This window comes from Thalassophryne amazonica, chromosome 6 (genome assembly GCF_902500255.1).
Source record: "Thalassophryne amazonica chromosome 6, fThaAma1.1, whole genome shotgun sequence".
In the NCBI taxonomy this organism is placed as follows: domain Eukaryota; kingdom Metazoa; phylum Chordata; class Actinopteri; order Batrachoidiformes; family Batrachoididae; genus Thalassophryne; species Thalassophryne amazonica.
The window spans coordinates 40,921,438-40,942,514 of record NC_047108.1 but is presented as its reverse complement, the minus strand read 5'-3'; the positions used below and the strand labels follow the sequence as shown (position 1 = coordinate 40,942,514).

At 40.8% G+C, this 21,077-nt stretch overlaps 1 protein-coding gene across 1 annotated transcript in view; it reads right to left on the bottom strand.

The window, feature by feature from the left end:
• Positions 1-21,077, bottom strand: part of LOC117512090 — an 86,899-nt gene that overhangs the window by 43,537 nt on the left and 22,285 nt on the right. The window contains exon 2 of the mRNA XM_034172051.1: positions 2,491-2,604. Within this exon, the coding sequence (XP_034027942.1) occupies positions 2,491-2,599 (109 nt within the window). The 5' untranslated portion in view covers positions 2,600-2,604. The remainder of the gene's footprint in view (positions 1-2,490; positions 2,605-21,077) is intronic.

The window sequence follows — 21,077 nt, the reverse complement described above, 5'->3', positions numbered from 1 at the left end:
ACCCCCACTCCCTCCTCCCCACAACAAAATCCGTGGAATTCCACAGATCTGCTGAGTTTTCACAGCCCTGTATATAGAAATTAAAGCATTGTTCTCTTTCTCTCTCTCACACACACACACACACACACACACACACACACACACACACACACACACACACACACACACACAGCCAGCACAATAAGAAAGACACAGAGTGAGACAGAGACAAGATGTGTGACAAGACCTGCCTTCAGCTCTGCACATAAAGTTGGACAGACGCTGTACAATATTTTCAATCGTTGTACTCAGCTCCAGCTCAAACTGTGTGACAAAACTGCATGGTGTAAAAGCACGATTAATGTTCTCACACTGTACGGCCCAATGCTCTGATGCGATCTGACTGCTCACATTGTACGTTCAAAAACCACACGTAGGACTCGTGTTTCTCGAAGCAAAACGCAAACAGAAGCTTTTTCTTTTTTTTTCAAACTTTATTTACATTTCTTATTTTTACAAAAACTCTCCACGGGAGACATCAAAGTTAAAAAAAAAACAAAAAAACAATCCAAGACTTTAAATGAGTTGAAGAATAATGGGGAAAAAAGAAACAGAAGCTGCTCTCCCAAAGAGATGATCACTGTTTATGCTCTCTCCAGTGTTTGCACATGCTCAGTGCGAGAGGTTGGATGCTTGTAGCGCTTCAGCAGCGGGATACCCTCACGACGGCTGACCAGAATATCAAACAGGTTTGATTTTCATCCGACCAAACGACTGCCGATTGGGAGGTGGTTGTGAGAGGTTAAACGCAGCTTGTTACTCCATGTATACTACACTATGCAGGACGCACGATTAAGCTGAAACTCGGCGCGATCCAAAAAAAATTCTCACACGAGTGAAAAATCAGCTGAAAAAGGGCCAAAACTCGCACAGTGTAAGCCCAGTTTAACGCTCCAGAGGAGAGCGAGTGTGTTCCATTTCCTTAATTTCTCCAGTACAGAACACAGTCCAGTTAAGGGACAGAGCTTATCAATACTCCACTCATTCATAATGTGCACGGAGGCCGTTTAACCCTCTGGGGTCCGAGGGCATTTTTTGGACAGTTCACTCACCTGGCATAAATGTGTTATTATTGCTGTCAACAGCTCTCCCTGCATCCCACAATCAAGTTTTATGTCTCTTTTTCAGGACAACCTGTGCTTTCAGAATATATATGTTTTTGTTGTGTTATATAAGTGTAATAAAGGTTTACAATCAAAAATAGGCAAGGAAAAAATAAAGCGAAAAATAATTTTCCACACAGATTTATTCAAAACACACAGCAAACTATAATAAACAACTGTTTTGACACTTTATAAAGGTAATTTGCAGCCTTGTGTGAAAGTATGGACAAAAAAAAAAAGGTTCAAACAATAAACACAAATGCACATTTTGAACAATATATACAAAAATGGTCTATGCATTTTGTTGTCCATTGATATGGTAAACAGTGCTTTACGCAGAGAAAGCAACAGAGTTATCCAGCAACATTCACATGCAAACTAGTGGAGCAATCCTGATAGTTACACACTCTTTGTTTGAGCACGTGAGATTGTCATCAGAGGCTCTCCGTGTGCTCCTGCTTTCACTGATCGCTGTGCATAATGGCGCAGGGTACACTGAGTATGTACTAATAGTATGTACTCTGAGCACCCAGGGGGCTATTCAACGGGCCAACTACTGACACATCACTCCTGAAAACGATCTTTGGCTTTTCACATGAGGGAAATCTGCCCTACGATTGGATTTTGGAAAACCATGTGACAGAGAACCAATTCCGATTGGACACTCACATTGTGCACGTCATCACACAGGTTCTATGAGGAGTACAAAGATGGCCGATGACTGGATCGAAAGTCCGCGGAGTTAACTTTTCAGCAAAAAAAAAAAAATAGTACGTTTCTATCTCATATCATTCAAAAGTTATTTATAATTTAGTAAAGCTTGGTCTTGGCCGTCGTATACAACGGCCTCGGCCCTAGAGGGTTAATACCAGGTTTCAGTACCCATCCCTACTGTGAAAGTTTTTAAGAATGGAGTTTATTATGCTTTGAAAGTATGTACTTGCATTAATGGTTACATAAAACTAAAAATGATAAGATCATTCACAGAAATTACTTCCAGGACGATTATCTTTCCAAACAAAAATACTTATTGTGACAGACCTTTGGAAGTGTGTTTCATCAGTTTTATTCATCATCGTTCAACCTCATAGACAGGGTTCACACAGACATGAATGTTACTCCAACAGTAAGTGAATGTGTCTCTCAATGACTATATCTACACACAGGCCTACATACATACACATACATTGCAAATGGCTGACACCAACAAAAAGGTATTGTATCAGCAGATACTCAATATAAAAACTCTGATCAAAAGCCCCCCCCCCCCAAAAAAAAGCACAACCCACCCACCATCAACAGTAAGGATATCACTATTAGAGACTACAATGAGAATTGCATCGCATACCTTTAGAGGGATCTATAAACCTTTCCTCCAGGAAGGGTTTATCTGTATAAGCAACTATGTGCTCCAAGGCATCTTCCTCAGGAGAAAGTCGCCTTCTCCGTCTTTTCATGGCGCCTGCAACATTTCAAAAGATAAAGTTATTTTCATCTATATGTTAAAAGCCAAGTGGCACCTGTGTGTGTATGTGTGCGTGCATGCATGTGTGTGTGTATGACACGGATCACAGAGAAACTCGGGAGAGCTGACATTTGCCGTATTTTGGGTGAAGGATGAATTATGTGAAAACGGAAAGTTGCTAGAACTAATATTTTTTGAGAAATTAAGGATATTTGCTAACAACAGCAGGCATCAACATTAATGCTGGTCCAATTGTCCGGGACAAGTGTAAAATGTGATAGGACAAGCTATATGCTCTAAATCGTTGTCCAACCGAACAAGTGGCATTTTTTGGTTTAAAACATTCAAATTTTTTATTTTCATCACTCGGAACCAAAATACCTGACCGCCGCCTTTTTGTTTCTTATTTACATCACGTCTTGGGTTGCACCTCGCGAGAAAGCATCTTCGATTTTTCCCGCCACTCTCCATGCAGTGGACAATCGGAAAACTGTATGGAGTGTGCATTCGTAGCATCTTCTTGCAAGATGCTGTGGTGGGAAACATTAGATAACGAACATCACATCAATTAACATGCCTTTTGAAGAATATATTTAACAGAATGTCTTTTCTAAAACATATGAAACCAGTCCAGATACCAGGGAAAACACCAGTCAAACGCAAAGAAGAGGTATGAAGAGAAAGGGAGAGAGAGGAAGTTTGTGAGTACAACCCCTGGCAAAAATTATGGAATCACCGGCCTCGGAGGATGTTCATTCAGTTGTTTAATTTTGTAGAAAAAAAGCAGATCACAGACATGACACAAAACTAAAGTCATTTCAAATGGCAACTTTCTGGCTTTAAGAAACACTAAGAAATCAAGAAAAAAAAATTGTGGCAGTCAGTAACGGTTACTTTTTTAGACCAAGCAGAGGGAAAAAAATATGGACTCACTCAATTCTGAGGAATACATTATGGAATCATCCTGTAAATTTTCATCCCAAAACTATTGATGATGTAATGACAGCCATCTCCCCAGTGCCTTTGTGCCTTTACCTGACATGCAGCCCCATATCATCAATGACTGTGGAAATTTACATGTTCTCTTCAGGCAGTCATCTTTATAAATCTCACTGGAACGGCACCAAACAAAAGTTCCAGCATCATCACCTTGCCCAATGCAGATTCGAGATTCATCACTGAATATGACTTTCATCCAGTCATCCACAGTCCATGATTGCTTTTCCTTAGCCCATTGTAACCTTGTTTTTTTCTGTTTAGGTGTTAATGGTGGTTTTTGTTTACCTTTTCTGTATGTAAATCCCATTTCCTTTAGGCGGTTTCTTACAGTTCGGTCACAGATGTTGACTCCAGTTTCCTTCCATTTGTTCCTCATTTGTTTTGTTGTGCATTTTCGATTTTTGAGACATATTGCTTTAAGTTTTCTGTCTTGACGCTTTGATGTCTTCCTTGGTCTACCAGTATGTTTGCCTTTAACAACCTTCCCATGTTGTTTGTATTTGGTCCAGAGTTTAGACACAGCTGACTGAACAACCAACATCTTTTGCAACATTGCGTGATGATTTACCCTCTTTTAAGAGGGTGATAATCCTCTCCTTTGTTTCAATTGACATCTCTCGTGTTGGAGCCATGATTCATGTCAGTCCACTTGGTGCAACAGCTCTCCAAGGTGTGATCCCTCCTTTTTAGATGCAGACTAACGAGCAGATATGATTTGATGCAGGTGTTAGTTTTGGGGATGAAAATTTACAGGGTGATTCCATAATTTATTCCTCATAATTGAGTGAGTCCATATTTTTTTCCCTCTGCTTGGTCTAAAAAAGTAACCGTTACTGACTGCCACAATTTTTTTTTCTTGATTTCTTATAGTGTTTCTTAAAGCCAGAAAGTTGCCATTTGAAATGACTTTAGTTTTGTGTCATGTCTGTGATCTGCTTTTTTTCTACAAAATTAAACAACTGAATGAACATCCTCCGAGGCCAGTGAGTCCATAATTTATGCCAGGGGTTGTAGCTGGACACAGGATTATCCGTGGCTGGGGCACAAGGAAGAGGACAACATAATATACTGCCATGTCTGTCGGGATTTTCCTTCAATTGCAGACCAGTAAGTCATTTTTAAATGTTGAAATAAAATAATTTAATTTTCTTTATAAAATACATACTGGCAAATGATCATGCACTGAACAGTGATTAATTCAAAAAACACACAGGAGAGAAAGCAGATGCATATTGGCATTTACCAGTTATTTTAATTTTTTCCCCAATTATGAACAATCACAGGAGAGAAACATAATGACTATGTCTTGGTTAACAGATTAAAAGGCTAGAGGCTATGCATGCAATATATAATAAAATTTATTTTTTGGAAATTGAATTTTACCACCCACGCAGGAGAGTGACTGTATTAACTTTTTCATGAAGTGATATGTCACAGCAAAGTAGATGTGATAAATATTTAATCTGAACCTCAGTCCCAGAAAATGTTGAAATGTAATGATTTTTCTATTTCAGCTGCAATTCTTATGTTGGAATATTAAAGTTAAAGTCTTTACAAACAAAAGACGTATGACAGGTTTTTTTTATTAAGTGACAAGTCAGAGCAAAGTACGAGGTCTATTAGAAAAGTATCCGACCTTATTATTTTTTTCAAAAACCATATGGATTTGAATCACGTGTGATTACATCAGACATGCTTGAACCCTCGTGGGCATGCGAGAGTTTTTTCACGCCTGTCGGTTACGTCATTCGCTTGTGGGCAGTCTTTGAGTGAGGAGTCGTCCACCCGCTCGTCGATTTTTTTCATTGTTTAGGAATGGCTCAGAGACTGTTGCTTTGTTTGATAAAATTTTTTTCAAAACTGTAAGGCACAACTGAGTGGACACCATTCAATAAATTCAGCTGGTTTTCGGTAAAAATTTTAACGGCTGATGAGAGATTTTGGTCTGGTAGTGTCGCTTTAAGGACGGTCCACGGCGCCTGACGGCGATCTGCGCTTCGAGGCGGCAGCGTCTCGCCGTTTCAAGTTGAAAACTTCCACATTTCAGGCTCTGTTGACGCAGTAAGTCGTCAGAGAACAGAGAACTTTCAGAAGAAGTCGGCATGAGGAGTTTATTCGGACATTCCATTGTTAACGGTCATTTTGTAATGAAAGAACGTGCGGGCAGAGTCGCATGTCGGGCTGGACCCGACCGCGGGGGGTCGCGGCAGGAAAAACACCTCCGTTGGAAACCTTAATGGGCAAGTTGGAACATGCCCAAGCTGTTAAACAATTTCTCAGTTACTCACTTGTTGAAAGCCATTAAAAGCTGCCTGAATTCTACAAATGGTTTTCAACACGGAGGTGTTTTTCCTGTCGCGGCGCACACAGATTTGCCGAGTCGTCACAGAAACGACTCGGCGAATTTGCGCGTATGTCTTTCATTAAAAAAATGTCCTTAAACAGTGGAATGTCCGCATAAATTCCTTATGCCGGCCTCTTCTGAATCTTCTCTGTTCTCTCACGATGTCCTGGGTGAATTAAGCCTTAAATTAGGATGTTTTCAGCTCGAAACAGGCCGACGACAGCGCCTGGAAGCGCTGCAGGACGTCACGCTCCGTGGGAAGTCCTTACACCGACAGAAACACCCCATAATCTCTCATCAGCCGTTAAACTTTTCACCGAAAACCAGCTTAATTTCTCGAATAGTGTCCACTCGGATATTCCTCACAGGTCCAGAAAAAATTTTGATAAAGCAACACGCGCCGTCTCGAGCAGCGTGTGAAACAAAGGAATTCAGCCGAGAGGGCGGGACCACATCTCACTCAAGGCCTGCCCACAGGGAAATGACGTCACCGACACGCGTGAAAAAACTCACGCATACGCACGAGGGTTCAAGCATGATTGGTGTAATCGCATGTCATTCAAATCCATATAGTTAAAAAAAAATAAAAGGGTCGGTTTATTATCTAAGAGACCTCGTATATGTGATAAATATTTCATTTGAATCTCACTCACGGGTTGTGAGAGAACCAACAGCGATCAGAAACCCAAACAGCCAGTGAGCCAGCGCTTCTGTCTTTGTGCGCTCTGCCCTCTGCTGTAGGAAAGCGTCATTTACTCTGACAGGAAACAGTGGTCCAGCGAAGAGGCAGAGGGCTTGAAATGGAAAGCAGGTTTGAATTATGGTTTTGCATTATTATGATTAGGCTTTTAAGATTAGGCTTAAAACTTTCCTTTTTGCTAAAGCTTATAGTTAGGGCTGGATCAGGTGATCCTGAACCATCCCTTAGTTATGCTGCTATAGACGTAGACTGCTGAGGGGTTCCCATGATGCACTGTTTCTTTCTCTTTTTGCTCTGTATGCACCACTCTGCATTTAATCATTAGTGATCGATCTCTGCTCCCCTCCACAGCATGTCTTTTTCCTGGTTCTCTCCCTCAGCCCCAACCAGTCCCAGCAGAAGACTGCCCCTCCCTGAGCCTGGTTCTGCTGGAGGTTTCTTCCTCTTAAAAGGGAGTTTTTCCTTCCCACTGTAGCCAAGTGCTTGCTCACAGGGGGTCGTTTTGACCGTTGGGGTTTTACATAATTATTGTATGGCCTTGCCTTACAATATAAAGCGCCTTGGGGCAACTGTTTGTTGTGATTTGGCGCTATATAAAAAAAAAAAATTGATTGAATTGATTGATTATAAATAAAATTATTCCGGACAGAATAACTACATTAAAGTAAACTCTTAAAATGTACAAAGTGATAACACATATCTGTTAATTTTAAAATAATGCACTAATTCTGAAGATTTCAACATTAACACACCAAAAGGATTATGGGTAAACGAAGCCTCCGCTCATACTGATTGGTTGATTCATTCATTCTATGTAAAAACCAACACAAGTGAATGAATGTAACATGTGTTGGTATTTACAAATAAATGTGCTTTTGTAAAATAAGTCATTTTTCTCATTTGTGTAAAAAAAGAAAGAAATTTTTAAGATACCGCTAGACAGCGCCTAAGCGCACGTGTGATGACATCACAACTCTATCCGGTTAGGGAGACAAGGTTTCTTTCAATAACAAGAACTGTCAAAAAAACTCTCGTGTGGTTGCTGGAATTGTGTGGCGATAGGAATCATCGTTTGAATGCCTGAATATTGATGTCAGTCGCACAAAGAAATAAAATAATAGTGAAAAAATGTTCGGTTCAGTGTCTTAACACACCAATCAGTCGCTCGGTGAGGCGTCATAACATCCGATCGATTAGTGGCTCGGTGCGGTGTTAACAGATCAATCAGTCGCTCCATGAGGCGTCATAATATCAAGCCTGGTTCACATGGCAAGATAATTAGGCTGATATCGGACCCGATCTTCCCCTTTCGGCAATCTTAAAAACGCCCCGACAATCGCGATGATGCTAAATATAATCAGATATTCCTGCCGTGTGTGGTGTGTTAAGAAGGACATGAGGAGCTAAATGTGTCATGCAGCCAATCAGAAATCGAGGTGATTGACCTGGGAATGTTTGTGTGTGAAATATGTTTGTGTGTGTTGTTTTTACCGTGTGGCTGACACCACACACTGTACAACTAAACCTGTCAGATCTATGATTTTTTTTATTTTTTTTTTATCTTCATGTGTGTGGTCTCTCAGGTTTTAGTAACCTACAGATAATTTGAAAATCCTGTGATATAACCAGTCACCAGTAGATGGCAGTGTTTATGCATTTTGACGTCGGTTATATCACATGGCCTGAATCACAATTTAAGACTAAGCATTTTTGCATAAAGCAAACAATAACAACGTCTATAAACCCAGAGAATATATTCACGAGAGTTTTAGGCACAATATACAAAGAGTCTAATGCTGTTGTCCGTGTGGAGTCTGAGCAGAGTGTCTCAAATGCATTTCTTCTGTCGTGAATACCCATAATGCACTGTGTACACACCATGTCCACACTAAAACCTTCAAAATTAGTGCACTACTTTAAAACTAAAACATATAGCTGATATTTGCACTTCATAAAACTTCAGATGTGACGTTAATTTAAATAACTTGTCCAAAATTAGTTTGGTTAAAATTTTAGCCTTAAGTTAAAACTGTATGCCTCTGGATGACTTGGGTGCTATTGCCAGCGTATTAGTATGGGGTCAAAAGAAATGAGCTTTTTGCTTTTCTATGACCAGTTCTCCTTTGCCTGCAGAGGATAGCGCGGTTTCTTCTAGAACCAGCTGTTCTTTGTTTGTAGAGGATAGAACTACACAGCTACTACAAAAAGCTACGTCTGAAAAAATGATAGTCTAAAAATTATCGGACCAAAACTTATCGGAAGATAATTGGTCCAATGATGGTTTTCAAAGTTATCTGAAAAGCTAATCCGATAATGAAAACATTATCTTTGATAATTAGGGGTTAGCGGAAGTGTGCCCACCACTGTCTGTGTATGCATACACAGAAAGACAAACAGACACTTTATTAATCCCCCAGGGGAAATTCGGGTATTTTGTAGCTCACAGGTACAGATAAGACAACAGCAGCAACCACGCATTAAAAGTTAAGTGAGCAAATGATGATAAAATATTACAGATAGTAAAAATGTGATAAAAGATATAATTAAGAATACATCATAATAAATTAAGACAGTAAATTAACATCAAGAAATTACGTAATTAACAGGAAATAAAATGGTTGAGTTCTCTAAAAACTGTTGAGGTCTAAGGTTCTAAAAACATTCTGGACTCAGATGCCATTCCAGCTCATTATAGAAACTTTGCATAATTTATTACCACCCTTGAAAAACGTCAGCTCCCTATTTTATAAACACTAACTAATCTAGAGCCCGTGGATCCCCAATGGGCAACGTGCTAGTTTAAATTAACACAGTAGATGGAAAAAGCATTCATTATCAACTATTATATAATGGCTGAGTGGATCCTTGTCATTTGATTGGTGCTTTGTATGTCACATGACATGGATGACTTGCCCCATTTGTGTTACGTTGCATTTAGAGTGCAATTTGGTTCCACTTAGCGTGCCAATTTGGTTTGATTTAGTGTGCAAATTTGGTTCCATACGTTTGGTATCTGCACACTGCGAACCCCGCCCACTAGTGTGTGCAGCGTTTAGCTAAACATGCTGAGTTTGTTTTGCTGACGGACGATAACTTTAAGGAGCTAGTTCTTCGAACACGCGCACACACACACACAACAAATCCACTCCGCTATAAGCCGTCTGGAGGCATGAAGCTGCTAGGATGATTTTTCACTGGACTGAGGAACTACACAAAGTCTTTTTTTGTTTCTTGGAAGTATGAAGTCAGTGCACACATAGACATTATATATCAGGGCTGTGAAATGAAAATTGTGAAATCCGAGGAAAATTTGCAGGGTATCTGGGGGGGGGGGGGGGGGGTTCAGCACCCCAGGAGCCGGGGTCTAGGGCCCTGTGGGGCCCCAGAATTAATTGATACTTTTTCAGCATCTCCTGGAAGAACAAATCTCAAAATCAGTGGGTATTTAAATGATCCTATATTCAACCTTTTATTTGACAATGTCAATGATGATGTTGATAAAATAGAATATGACGTGGAAGTAGGAGCTGGAATGATTTTCCTTTTAACTGTAAACCAAATTATGCATTAACTCAGAACAATTAAACTACATGAAATTTAAGAAGACTTCAAAAACCACAGCTAAAGCTTGTAGAATATTTGGAAAATCATGGTAAAATATTAACAACATACCTTATAGTAAAAAGTCATATTCTTGTGTAAATTCAGGCAGCCTAAATCCATTCAAAGCCACAATGTCTTTTTTTTTACAATGAAAGAAAGTCTAGATTAGTGAAAAAAAAGTCACATAATCTTGTCTAAAATCCTGTTTGAACAGCAGAATGTTTATTTTCCAGGGAGATAAAATTCTTACCGTGTTTCCTGATAGCACAGTTCACTTTTCCCGTTTCTTTTATCTTTCAGGTGTGTTGATGAAGCCAGCAACGATTCCACGGATTCTTGTCCTTATAAGACTTCTTCAAACAGTCTTTCTCGCCATCTTCTCTCTGTGCGACGTCGGTCCGTGACACAGACATGCTGCACAAATCTTATTTTAAAAACTTGAAAGCTCTAAAAGTTTGGGATGTCCACATGCTACGTTTAGCTGTGGCGTCGCACAGGAGCCACACAGCGTCGCCGCAGCAACCAACCAGTCCTGCTTTACGACAACTGTCGTAACAGCTACGCTTTGAGTGGCATTTTTCCTCCGCGAAACTCCGCGGATCCGAGGAAACTGACTTGTATCTGTAACACACAGATCAGTGTCCACGGACGTATGAAAATTACACGATGTCATAAAAAAAGAGAACGCTTTGCGATAAGCATTTTAAAAACTGTGATGTTCATGATTATTGTTGAGTTTGTGTGCCAAATAAATTCATTCATTCATTAAAGAGTACATCACTAACACCCCGTGATGAAATCCGCGGAATCCCGCTCACAGCCCTGTATATATGTAAACACCTCTTGGACTGCCGCTGCCTACTGGAGCTGACGTATCAGCGCAGCCACCATCTTAGATGGGTCCCTATTGCGCCCCCAGTGCATTTATTTGTACTGCAAAAAGTGTATCCCCAACTACAATAATCTGTAACTCCCAGAATTTTTACCCAATTTTCCCACAACAGAGATTCAGTTACGATACAGGATGCTGTCACACATTTAAAATATGTACGAGTACTTTCATGCTGAAAGACATGCTCTTTAACAAAGACATATGGTATGGCATGTAAATGTATATATGAATTATTTTTTACAGTTTAGTAAAGCAACAAGTTTGGATTGTTAAATTTCTCTCTCTCACACACACACACACACACACACACAGACAAAACTTTAATTTTCTCTGCTTCACTCACCGAGTTTTGTTATAAAGGTCATGCAGAGAGGACATGCATATCCAAAAAACATGAAAGGCGTGCTGGATCAAAAGAAACTATACCAAAAATAGAAATAGAATGACCTGCACCACCACAGCATTCCCATGCAAAAAAGTTTTAATAATAAGGACTTGACGTTTCGGACAGACTGCCCTTCCTGTGTCTGTGGTGGTGCAGGTCATTCTATTTCTATTTTGTTACAAAGGTGAACATTTTTTTTTTCCAAGGCCAACTTTACATTTGGCTAGCAAACTAAATGCTTAGAGATCAACTCCAGCAATGTTAGTTAGCGAAATAATGGCTATTGGGTTTCATTTGTCACGCTTATTAACGTCTTCACATGCAGTTGTCTTCTGCAGAGGTGTTGGCAATGGACTCAAGAATTAGCAACACCTAGCAGTACCTATGGCTTATCCCGTGAAACAAAAGCGCATAAGTTGATGGAAGTGCACACAAATCCACTCTTCCTTTTGCTGCATTAACGAAAATTTGTTCAAGAGTTGAGATACTAGTTGGATGGAAACACAGCTAATGAGAGAGAGTACAAGTTCCTGCTGTAGTGGTTAGCACTGTTGCCTCACAGTGGGAAGGCCATGGGTTCGATTCCCACCTGTGGCCTTTCTGTGTGGAGTTTGCGTGTTCTTCCCATGTTTGCATGGTCCTCTCCCACATCCAAAGATGAGCAGGTTAGGTGGATTGGAAACTTTAAATTGTCTGTCGATGTGCATGCAGGTGTGAATGTGTTTGTCTAAATGTGGCCTTGCGACAGACTGCCGTCCTGTCCAAGTTGTACACTGACTTGTGCTTTATGATTGCTGGGATAGGCTCCAGCCCCCCGTGACCCTTAATTGGACTAAGCAGTTGAAGATGTGTGTGTGTGTGTGTGCAAGTACTAGGGCTGTAAGATATGACCTAAAATTCATATCACGGTATAAATTGAATCCAATCATGGTAACGGTATATATCTCGATATAAACTTCAGTGTAAAAATCACGTGTTTCTGAATGAGTCCCTTAGCAAAGGTAAACTGATCAAAACTAAATAAATAAAAAAACAACAACAACAACAAAAAACAAACGGATATAAATGTAATTTTGAAAACATTTATTGCGCAGATTTCAAAACTACAGGCACCATTTGCTGGAAGGTACATTTAAGATGCAAGCCTAGATTTGATGTTTTGGTGAAAGAATTAAATTTATTTACTGTTGATCAGAGGCTGAAGTTTCATCTCTTGAAAACTAGATGTCACTTCCGCTCTGAATACATGAACCACTTCCAGGACGGTAACTGGCGCTTTTCTTCATTTACAAAACAACACGAAGCCACAAAAAATAAATAAATAAAATTGATAAACATACTTAATTTACTCATATTTGAAGTCAGTCTGGGTAAATTATCTCATCCTGGCTGATTTTGTCTTTTTGCTGCAGTAAAAAAAAAAAAAAAAATCCTTGCGTTATATGTACCGCAAATGTTTGATTCAGGGCGTGTTTGATTCAGGACGTGACGGAGCCTCCGCCTTTCCCCAGTGCGTTGGCTGAAATAAATAAACAATGGCTTTGCAAATATCAATGACAGAACAGGTGTCTCACAAACTTACATGAACAGCAGTGAGTCACCTCAGCTTAGAACACCCCTCCATTCTGCAGCAAAGTGGTTCACACATACACAGCCGCTTCACAGAGGAGTTTTCCTAGATTGAAAAACTCCACAGGTGTTATCAGAATTCGCTGGTGGAGTCAAAATCTCTACTGTCGGCCAAAATTAGAGTGTGTACCAATTAAACCAGCTATACTCTGCAGTGCTAGTAAGCACTGTTTGTGATGACATAATATTACAAATGGTAAAATAACCATAATTATTGTTCAATCTTACTTGTGAAAGTAATCCCACGCAATCTGGTTTCTATACTGCACCGGTTATTGCAACCTTAAGCAGCACAAAATACCTGCATATTTGCTCACTCTCCATTGACTCCGGTGCTAGCCTATTGTGAAGAGACCCATCCATTATGGCAGCGACGCTGGATTACGTTGCAGCAAGTCACGAGGCGTCTACGTATATAATGTCTGAGTGCACAGCATCATCAGACTACACGTCGCAATTTGGACTCCTATTTAAAGTTTGTGTTGGACTTTAGTAGCAGTGGAACACCACATTGTAAGTCCCTTTTCTGTCATTTATAAATTAATAAAATATCAAATGAGAAGGATCTATTTTACCAGTTATAGACAACAAATAATGAATGTTTTTATATTCTTTCAATGGAACAAATATTCCATGAGGTGAAAGCTGGAACAAACCAGTCAATGGTTACTAGTTTTACAAAGAGCACTGCTCATCCATATAACTCAGCCACATGGGGTGTGCAGCCAGTACATTCTGAGTGCCGGTCCCAAGCCCGGATAAATGAGGAGGGTTGCGTCAGGAAGGGCATCCGGCGTAAAACAAGCCAACCCAACTATGCAGACTCAGAATCGAATTCCCATACCGGATCGGTCGCGGCCCAGGTTAACATGTCCGCCACCGGTGCTATTGCCCAACAGGGTGCCACTGGAAATTGGGCTACTGCTGGGCAAAGACGACGACGAAGAAGAGGAGGAAAACGTTGCCACGAACAGCAGGAGAAGAAGAAAACTAGAAGGGTGGAAATAAGAGTGGGGACTTTGAATGTTGGTAGTATGACTGGTAAAGGGAGAGAGCTGGCTGATATGATGGAGAGGAGAAAGGTAGACATATTGTGTGCGCAAGAGACCAAGTGGAAGGGAAGTAAGAGCAGGAGCATCGGCGGTGGGTACAAGTTGTTGTACCATGGTGAGGACAGAAAGAGAAATGGTGTTGGGGTCATTTTAAAGGAAGAGTATGTTAAAAGTGTGTTGGAGGTTAAGCGAGTGTCTGACAGGGTGATGAGTGTGAAGTTGGAAATTGAAGGGGTGATGATGAATATCATCAGTGCATATGCCCCACAGGTAGGTTGTGAGATGAGGGAGAAAGAAGATTTCTGGAGTGTGTTAGATGAGGTGGTGGAGAGTGTGCCCAAGCATGAAAGAGTGGTGATAGGAGCAGACTTCAATGGGCATGTTGGTGAAGGGAACAGAGGTGATGAGGAAGTAATGGGTAGATATGGTATCAAGGATAGGAATGGGGAAGGACAGATGGTAGTTGATTTTGCAAAAAGGATGGAAATGGCTGTGGTGAATACTTACTTTAAGAAAAGGGAGGAGCACAGGGTAACATATAAAAGTGGAGGAAGGTGCACACAGGTGGACTACATTCTTTATAGGAGATGCAAGCTAAAAGAAATCACAGACTGTAAGGTGGTAGCAGGAGAGAGTGTCACTAGACAGCATAGGATGGTTGTTTGTAGGATGACTTTAGAGGTAAAGAAGAAGAAGAGAGTGAGAGCTCAACAAAGGATCAGATGGTGGAAGCTGAAGGAGGAAGACTGGTGTGTGAAATTTAGCGAGCAGGTGAGAGAAGCACTAGTTGGAGGGGAAGCAATTTTGGACAATTGGAAGAGTACTGCAGATGTGGTGAGGGAGACAGCTAGGGCAGTACTGGGTATGACATCTGGACAGTGGAAGGAAGACAAGGAGACTTGGTGGTGGAATGAAGAGGTCCAGGAAAGCATAAGGAGAAAGAGGTTGGCGAAAAAGTTTTGGGATAGTCGGAGAGATGAAGAAAGTAGACAGGAGTACAAGGAGATGCGGCGTAAGACGAGAAGAGAAGTGGCAAAAGCAAAGGAAAAGGCATATTGCGAGCTGTACAAGAAGTTGAATAGTAAGGAAGGAGAAAAGGACTTGTACCGATTTGCCAGAGAAAGGGACAGAGCTGGAAAGGATGTGCAGCAGGTTAGGGTGGTAAAAGATGAACATGGTAATGTGCTGACAAGTAAGGAGTGTGTGCTGAGAAGGTGGAGGGAATATTTCGAAGAGTTGATGAATAAAGAAAATAAGCGAGAGAAAAGGCTGGATGATGTGGTGAGAGTAAATTAGGAAGTAAAAGAGATTAGCAAGGAAGAAGTGAGGGCTGCTATGAAGAGGATGAAGAGTGGAAAGGCAGTTGGTACAGATGACATTCCAATGGAGGCATGGAAATGTCTAGGAGAGATGGCAGTAGAGTTTCTAACCAGATTGTTTAATAAAATCTTGGAAGGTGAGAGGATGCCTGAGGAGTGGAGACGAAGTGTGCTGGTTCCTATTTTCAAGAACAAGGGTGATGTGCAGAGCTGCAGTAACTACAGAGGCATAAAGCTGATCAGCCACCGCATGAAGTTATGGGAAAGAATAGTAGAAGCTAGGCTTAGAAAACAGGTGAAGATCTGTGAGCAGCAATATGGTTTCATGCCGAGAAAGAGCACTACGATGCAATGTTTGCTCTGAGAATACTGTTGGAAAAGTACAGAGAAGGACAGAAAGAGTTACATTGTGTGTTTGTGGACTTAGAAAAAGCTTATGATAGGGTGCCAAGAGAAGAGTTGTGGCATTGTATGAGGAAGTCTGGAGTGGCAGAGAAGTATGTTAGGGTAGTACAGGACATGTACAAGAATAGTGTGACAGCGGTGAGATGCGCAGTCGGAATGACAGTCATTCAAGGTGGAGGTGGGATTACACCAAGGATCAGCTCTGAGTCCTTTGTTTGCAGTGGTGATGGACAGGTTGACAGATGAGATCAGACAGGAGTCCCCATGGACTATGATGTTTGCAGATGACATTGTGATCTGTAGTGAGAGTAGAGAGCAAGTTGAGTCTAGTCTGGAGAAGTGGAGATATGCTTTGGAGAGAAGGGGAATGAAAGTCAGTAGAAGCAAGACTGAGTACATGTGTGTGAATGAGAGGGAGCCCAGTGGAATAGTGCAGTTACAAGGAGTAGAAGTGGTGAAAGTAGATGAGTTTAAATATTTGGGGTCAACTGTTCAAAGTAATGGAGTGTGTGGTAGAGAGGTGAAGAAGAGAGTGCAGGCAGGGTGGAGTGGGTGGAGAAAGGTGGCAGGAGTGATTTGTGACCGAAGAATATCAGCAAGAGTGAAGGGGAAAGTTTACAAAACAGTAGTGAGAACAGCTATGTTGTATGGTTTAGAGACAGTGGCACTAACAAAAAGACAGGAGGCAGAGCTGGAGGTGGCAGAGCTGAAGATGTTGAGATTCTCTTTGGGAGTGACAAGAATGGACAAGATTAGGAATGAACATATCAGAGGGACAGCTCAGGTGGGACGGTTTGGAGACAAAGTCAGAGAGGCGAGATTGAGATGGTTTGGACATGTGCAGAGGAGGGACCCAGGTTATATAGGGAGAAGGATGCTGAGGATGGAGCCACCAGGCAGGAGGAGACGAGGGAGCCCAAAGAGGAGGTTCATGGATGTGCTGAGAGAGGACATGCAGGTGGTTGATGTGACAGAGGAAGATACAGAGGACAGGGTGAGATGGAAATGATTGATCTGCTGTGGCGACCCCTAACGGGAACAGCCGAAAGACAAAGAAGAAGAAGACTGCTCATCCATATGAAAGGCCATGAAAGCATCTGTGAAAATGGTCAATTAGAAACGCTAATTTAACTGAACCACAGTGGCTTTAAATATTTAGAATAATGCAGTGAATACTGCAACATTTGACATTCAACTTGCCAAGTTTTTCCATGGACACTGGTTCGATATCACCAAGTCAAGACCAAATAGGCCTCTTGTTTTCACAACTATGCTTTTGCATTACAAACAGGATGATTTTACACATGCAAATCTTGAGGTTGTCCCCGATAAAACCAACAATGACTGAAGCATTTTCACAGGAAAGGTTGCAATACTTTGCCTTCCTGAACGATGATCAAGGGAGCAGGTAAAAGGCATTTTTTTCTCCAATTCAAGTATTCAGTATATTATAATTCAGAGTATCATTACAAACAGTCAAAAGGCCCGTGGCCCAGCACAGTACAAACCAGGTATATATATGTGTGTGTGTGTGTGTGTGTGTGTGTGTAAAAAATACACAATACAATCACTTGGGTACATGATTCCACCATAGTAAGCTGCTTTTTCGCAGGAGTTTGTTGTAGCGGTCTTGTTCCCCTCATAAAGAGTGGCATTTCTCCCACTTGGCTGGATGCCTCCTTTAGATGTGGGAATAAGTTTGTTGTGCTGCTACCTTTTGTTGGAATGGGCTTTAGACAAACTTTGCGATCCGATTCCTTATCGATTCCCTTATCAATACCTCTTGTGAATTTTCTGTGTACTAAAAGTAGGCTTTAGGTTTTCAATGTCAGCAACATTTTATTGAGTCTTAAAGTAAATAAATATGAAATTGGTCACTGGATCCTTGATCTCTGGACATAAATAGACAAACAAAATCTGTACATGGTCACTGGATCCTTGATCTCTGGACATAAATAAAATCTGCACATGGTAGATCCTAAATCTCTGGACATAAATAGAAACAAAATCTGTAGTTTTTGTCAAAAGCATTTACTTTCAGATATTAATGTCACAAATTTAACTCCATAGCCTCTGAGCTGAGCTCAGCCGGCTGCCCTGCACATCAGGATGTAATTCATAAAACACAGACATCTCATTTTGGGAGAAAAAAAAATGGTTTGGTTTGTTGTCTGTATTACGACGTTTGGAAAGCGGTGTCATCTGATTTAAAACTGGGACTCGCTTTGAAGTTATTTAACTGATCAGGTGGGCTGGCTCTGTGGTTGGCATGACGCTGGACTCTCTGGTGACAGTGGCAGAGAAGAGAATACTGGACAATAGCTGAAGTTTCAGGTCTTTTTAACAAAATGCTAGATATGACTTCAACATGAAGCTTTATAACTGGAGATACAGAATATCCTCATATAAAGGTCAACAATAATGATTATAATAATATTCATGCAAACAGAGCTCTGGTATCAGAATAGTATTGGTAGATATCCAAATTCAGGTATCGGGATCAGATCGGAAGTGAAAAATGTGGATCGGTGCATCCCTAGTATCAATGAGTAAACTCGTCATAAACTGTTGTAAATTGTGCACAGCAGCATGTCAGAGCGCAAAGAAGATTGTGAAATGTTCAAAATTTCTGGCACGCATAAATTTCATGTCACTTACATGAACTATCTGTGAACATTGCAGCCTATTCACAAACAGTGCGTCTCATTACGCACAGTTACGAGTTTACTCATTAGCACGCAAAATTCTGTGCTAGTGTGGGGATCAAATCTGTGCAAGTGTCAAGCTGCGTACCATCTAATGGCACACACTGGCATGATGAATTATGTGGCACTGCAGAGCCAAAATTCAATCAGCCAAAATAACCGACCCGTACTGTACCACTTTTTTGGCACCCTTCAGCTGGTTCACAAAATATTGGACAGCTTACTAAAGGGAGGCACTAAGCCCCTGCTGTCCATTGTCCAGCAGCTAAAGAAAAAGCTGTAGTTCTCGTGCAAACAGTTCAGACTGTTTCAAATATTAAAATCAGTCACACACTGAGTAAATATAAATGTCTTAATCTGACCAGTTACGTCGTTTCAGTTGGATTCATCAACACAGCCTGCCGAAAACATCCACATGGAGCGTCATGTGGAAATATTTTAATTCCTTGTTGTGGCTGAAGAAACGCAGCGCTTTTTAAAGGTGTGTGATTGCTCCGGGTGGGTTTCTCAGCCTGAACAAGTGGATGCCAGTGCTATGTCCCACCAACAAGAAAATTAACTTATTTTAAAAGTTGAAAGAGTTACAGCGCCTCATTCATTCACGCCAGCCTTTACCACAGCCATCAGTCAACTCTTCAGCATTCTGCATACAATGAAAATAAATCCCATGCACCACCAAGACAAAAATAAAATTTATTTAAAAAAATGTTACGCTGTTTGGCCTCCATGTAGAGTGTGTGAGGCCGCGCGACAACGTACGTGCTCTCAATAACGTACATATTTGCATCTACATACTCTCTGCTTACTAATTAAAAAGGTAGTGGTGGTGGTGGAACTGCAAGCCAAGCCAGACTTAACCATTCTTATCCGTACCATACCGTGCGAACCTGGACCACTAGGTGGAAATGAGGCTAGGCTGTTCAAAAAATTATAGTGTCAAGCATTTATTGTACTGTACAAACTAAAAAAAAAAAATACTTGAAGATTTAGCTTTCCTGTGAATCACTGAACTACTATTTAATTGTATAATCACTGTTTCTGAGAAATGCTTCGCATCTGTGTTGCGTGGCATCGACCAACTTCTTGCACCTGTGAACAGCACAAGACAATTTTGAGCTTTACTCACTCTTTTAATCACAATGCTATTATTTCGAACGCAACTGTACATTCTGACACAGCAGCACATATTCACAACTAGCAGGCGTGGGCTAATTTCTGTTTTTGTGGTATACCGTGGATTTACACAATACCACGGTTCTAAAACAGTAAAAGCTTCCTGTTTGGTTGAATGAGCTCCAAAGACAATGTGACAACATTCCACATGGTTGAGTCATTGGCCATCATATAGCTAAAAACTGTGCATCGTAGTTGAAGGACTACTATTGTTTAAAAAAAAAGAAAAGAGGAAAGCCACATAAGGTTCAATGAGTGTCTCTGAATAGTGACTGAAAAAGGAGAATATTCATGCACCACCCACAACTCTGAATCAGGGGTCGAAATACATTTTTACCACCTACTTGCACTGGTGCTAGTAACAAAACAAAACAAAACAAAAAAAACAGAAATCGCTGCACAGAGAAATCAAAGTGCACAACTTGGCTGCAGACAGACTGTGCACTCTGATTTCTCTTCTACTTCATATTTATTATTGTGCTGAGCTGCAGGTCTGCGCTCCGAGTTCTGTTATAGTTTATCTTTCCTCCTGTGACCGCGAGATGCGTGCAAGCGTTCGCGTGAACGAACCGTCCGTGAGTAAATGTGGAGACGTCTGGAGTTACTTCATGTGGACATGTCCTGTCTCTGACAATCAGTCTGTGAGCAGGACTTTTTTTTTTTTTTTTTTTTTTTAACACAGTTTGAGCGGAGAGCGAGGAACTAACTGCCTGCACCCAGACAGTTTTTTTTTTCACGTACGCGCGCGAACAAATCGTCACAGCAACTTGCTCCATGTTTGAGAGTCATGAAACGCAGGGAAGCCGAAGACAACACACTGGAAATTATTTTTCCTTATTTATTCCTTTATTGGTTCATTCTACTGGTGCTTACAGTTGATAAAACTTGGATAAAGTTACTTGCACCAGTGCTAGTGAAGTATAAAATTACGTGCACCGCTCGAATAATACGTGCAGAAACTAGCACATGCATGTACTATTTTGAGCCCTGCTGAATCCAAGCTAACATTATGAAATTACATAAATCATGAACTTGGAAAGGGGCTGTTTAATGAGTGAAATAACTGGTCTCACCAACAAGCCAGAAGAAAGAAAGAAGAAAAAAAAAAAGTGTTTTGAAGAAAATCACATCATCTCTGTTGCCTCCAGCTCTGCCTCTTGTCTTTTTGTTAGCACCACTGCCTTCAAGACATACAACACAGCTGGTCTCACTACATTTTTATAAACTTTCCCTTTCAGTCTTGCAGAAACACTTCTGTCGCAAA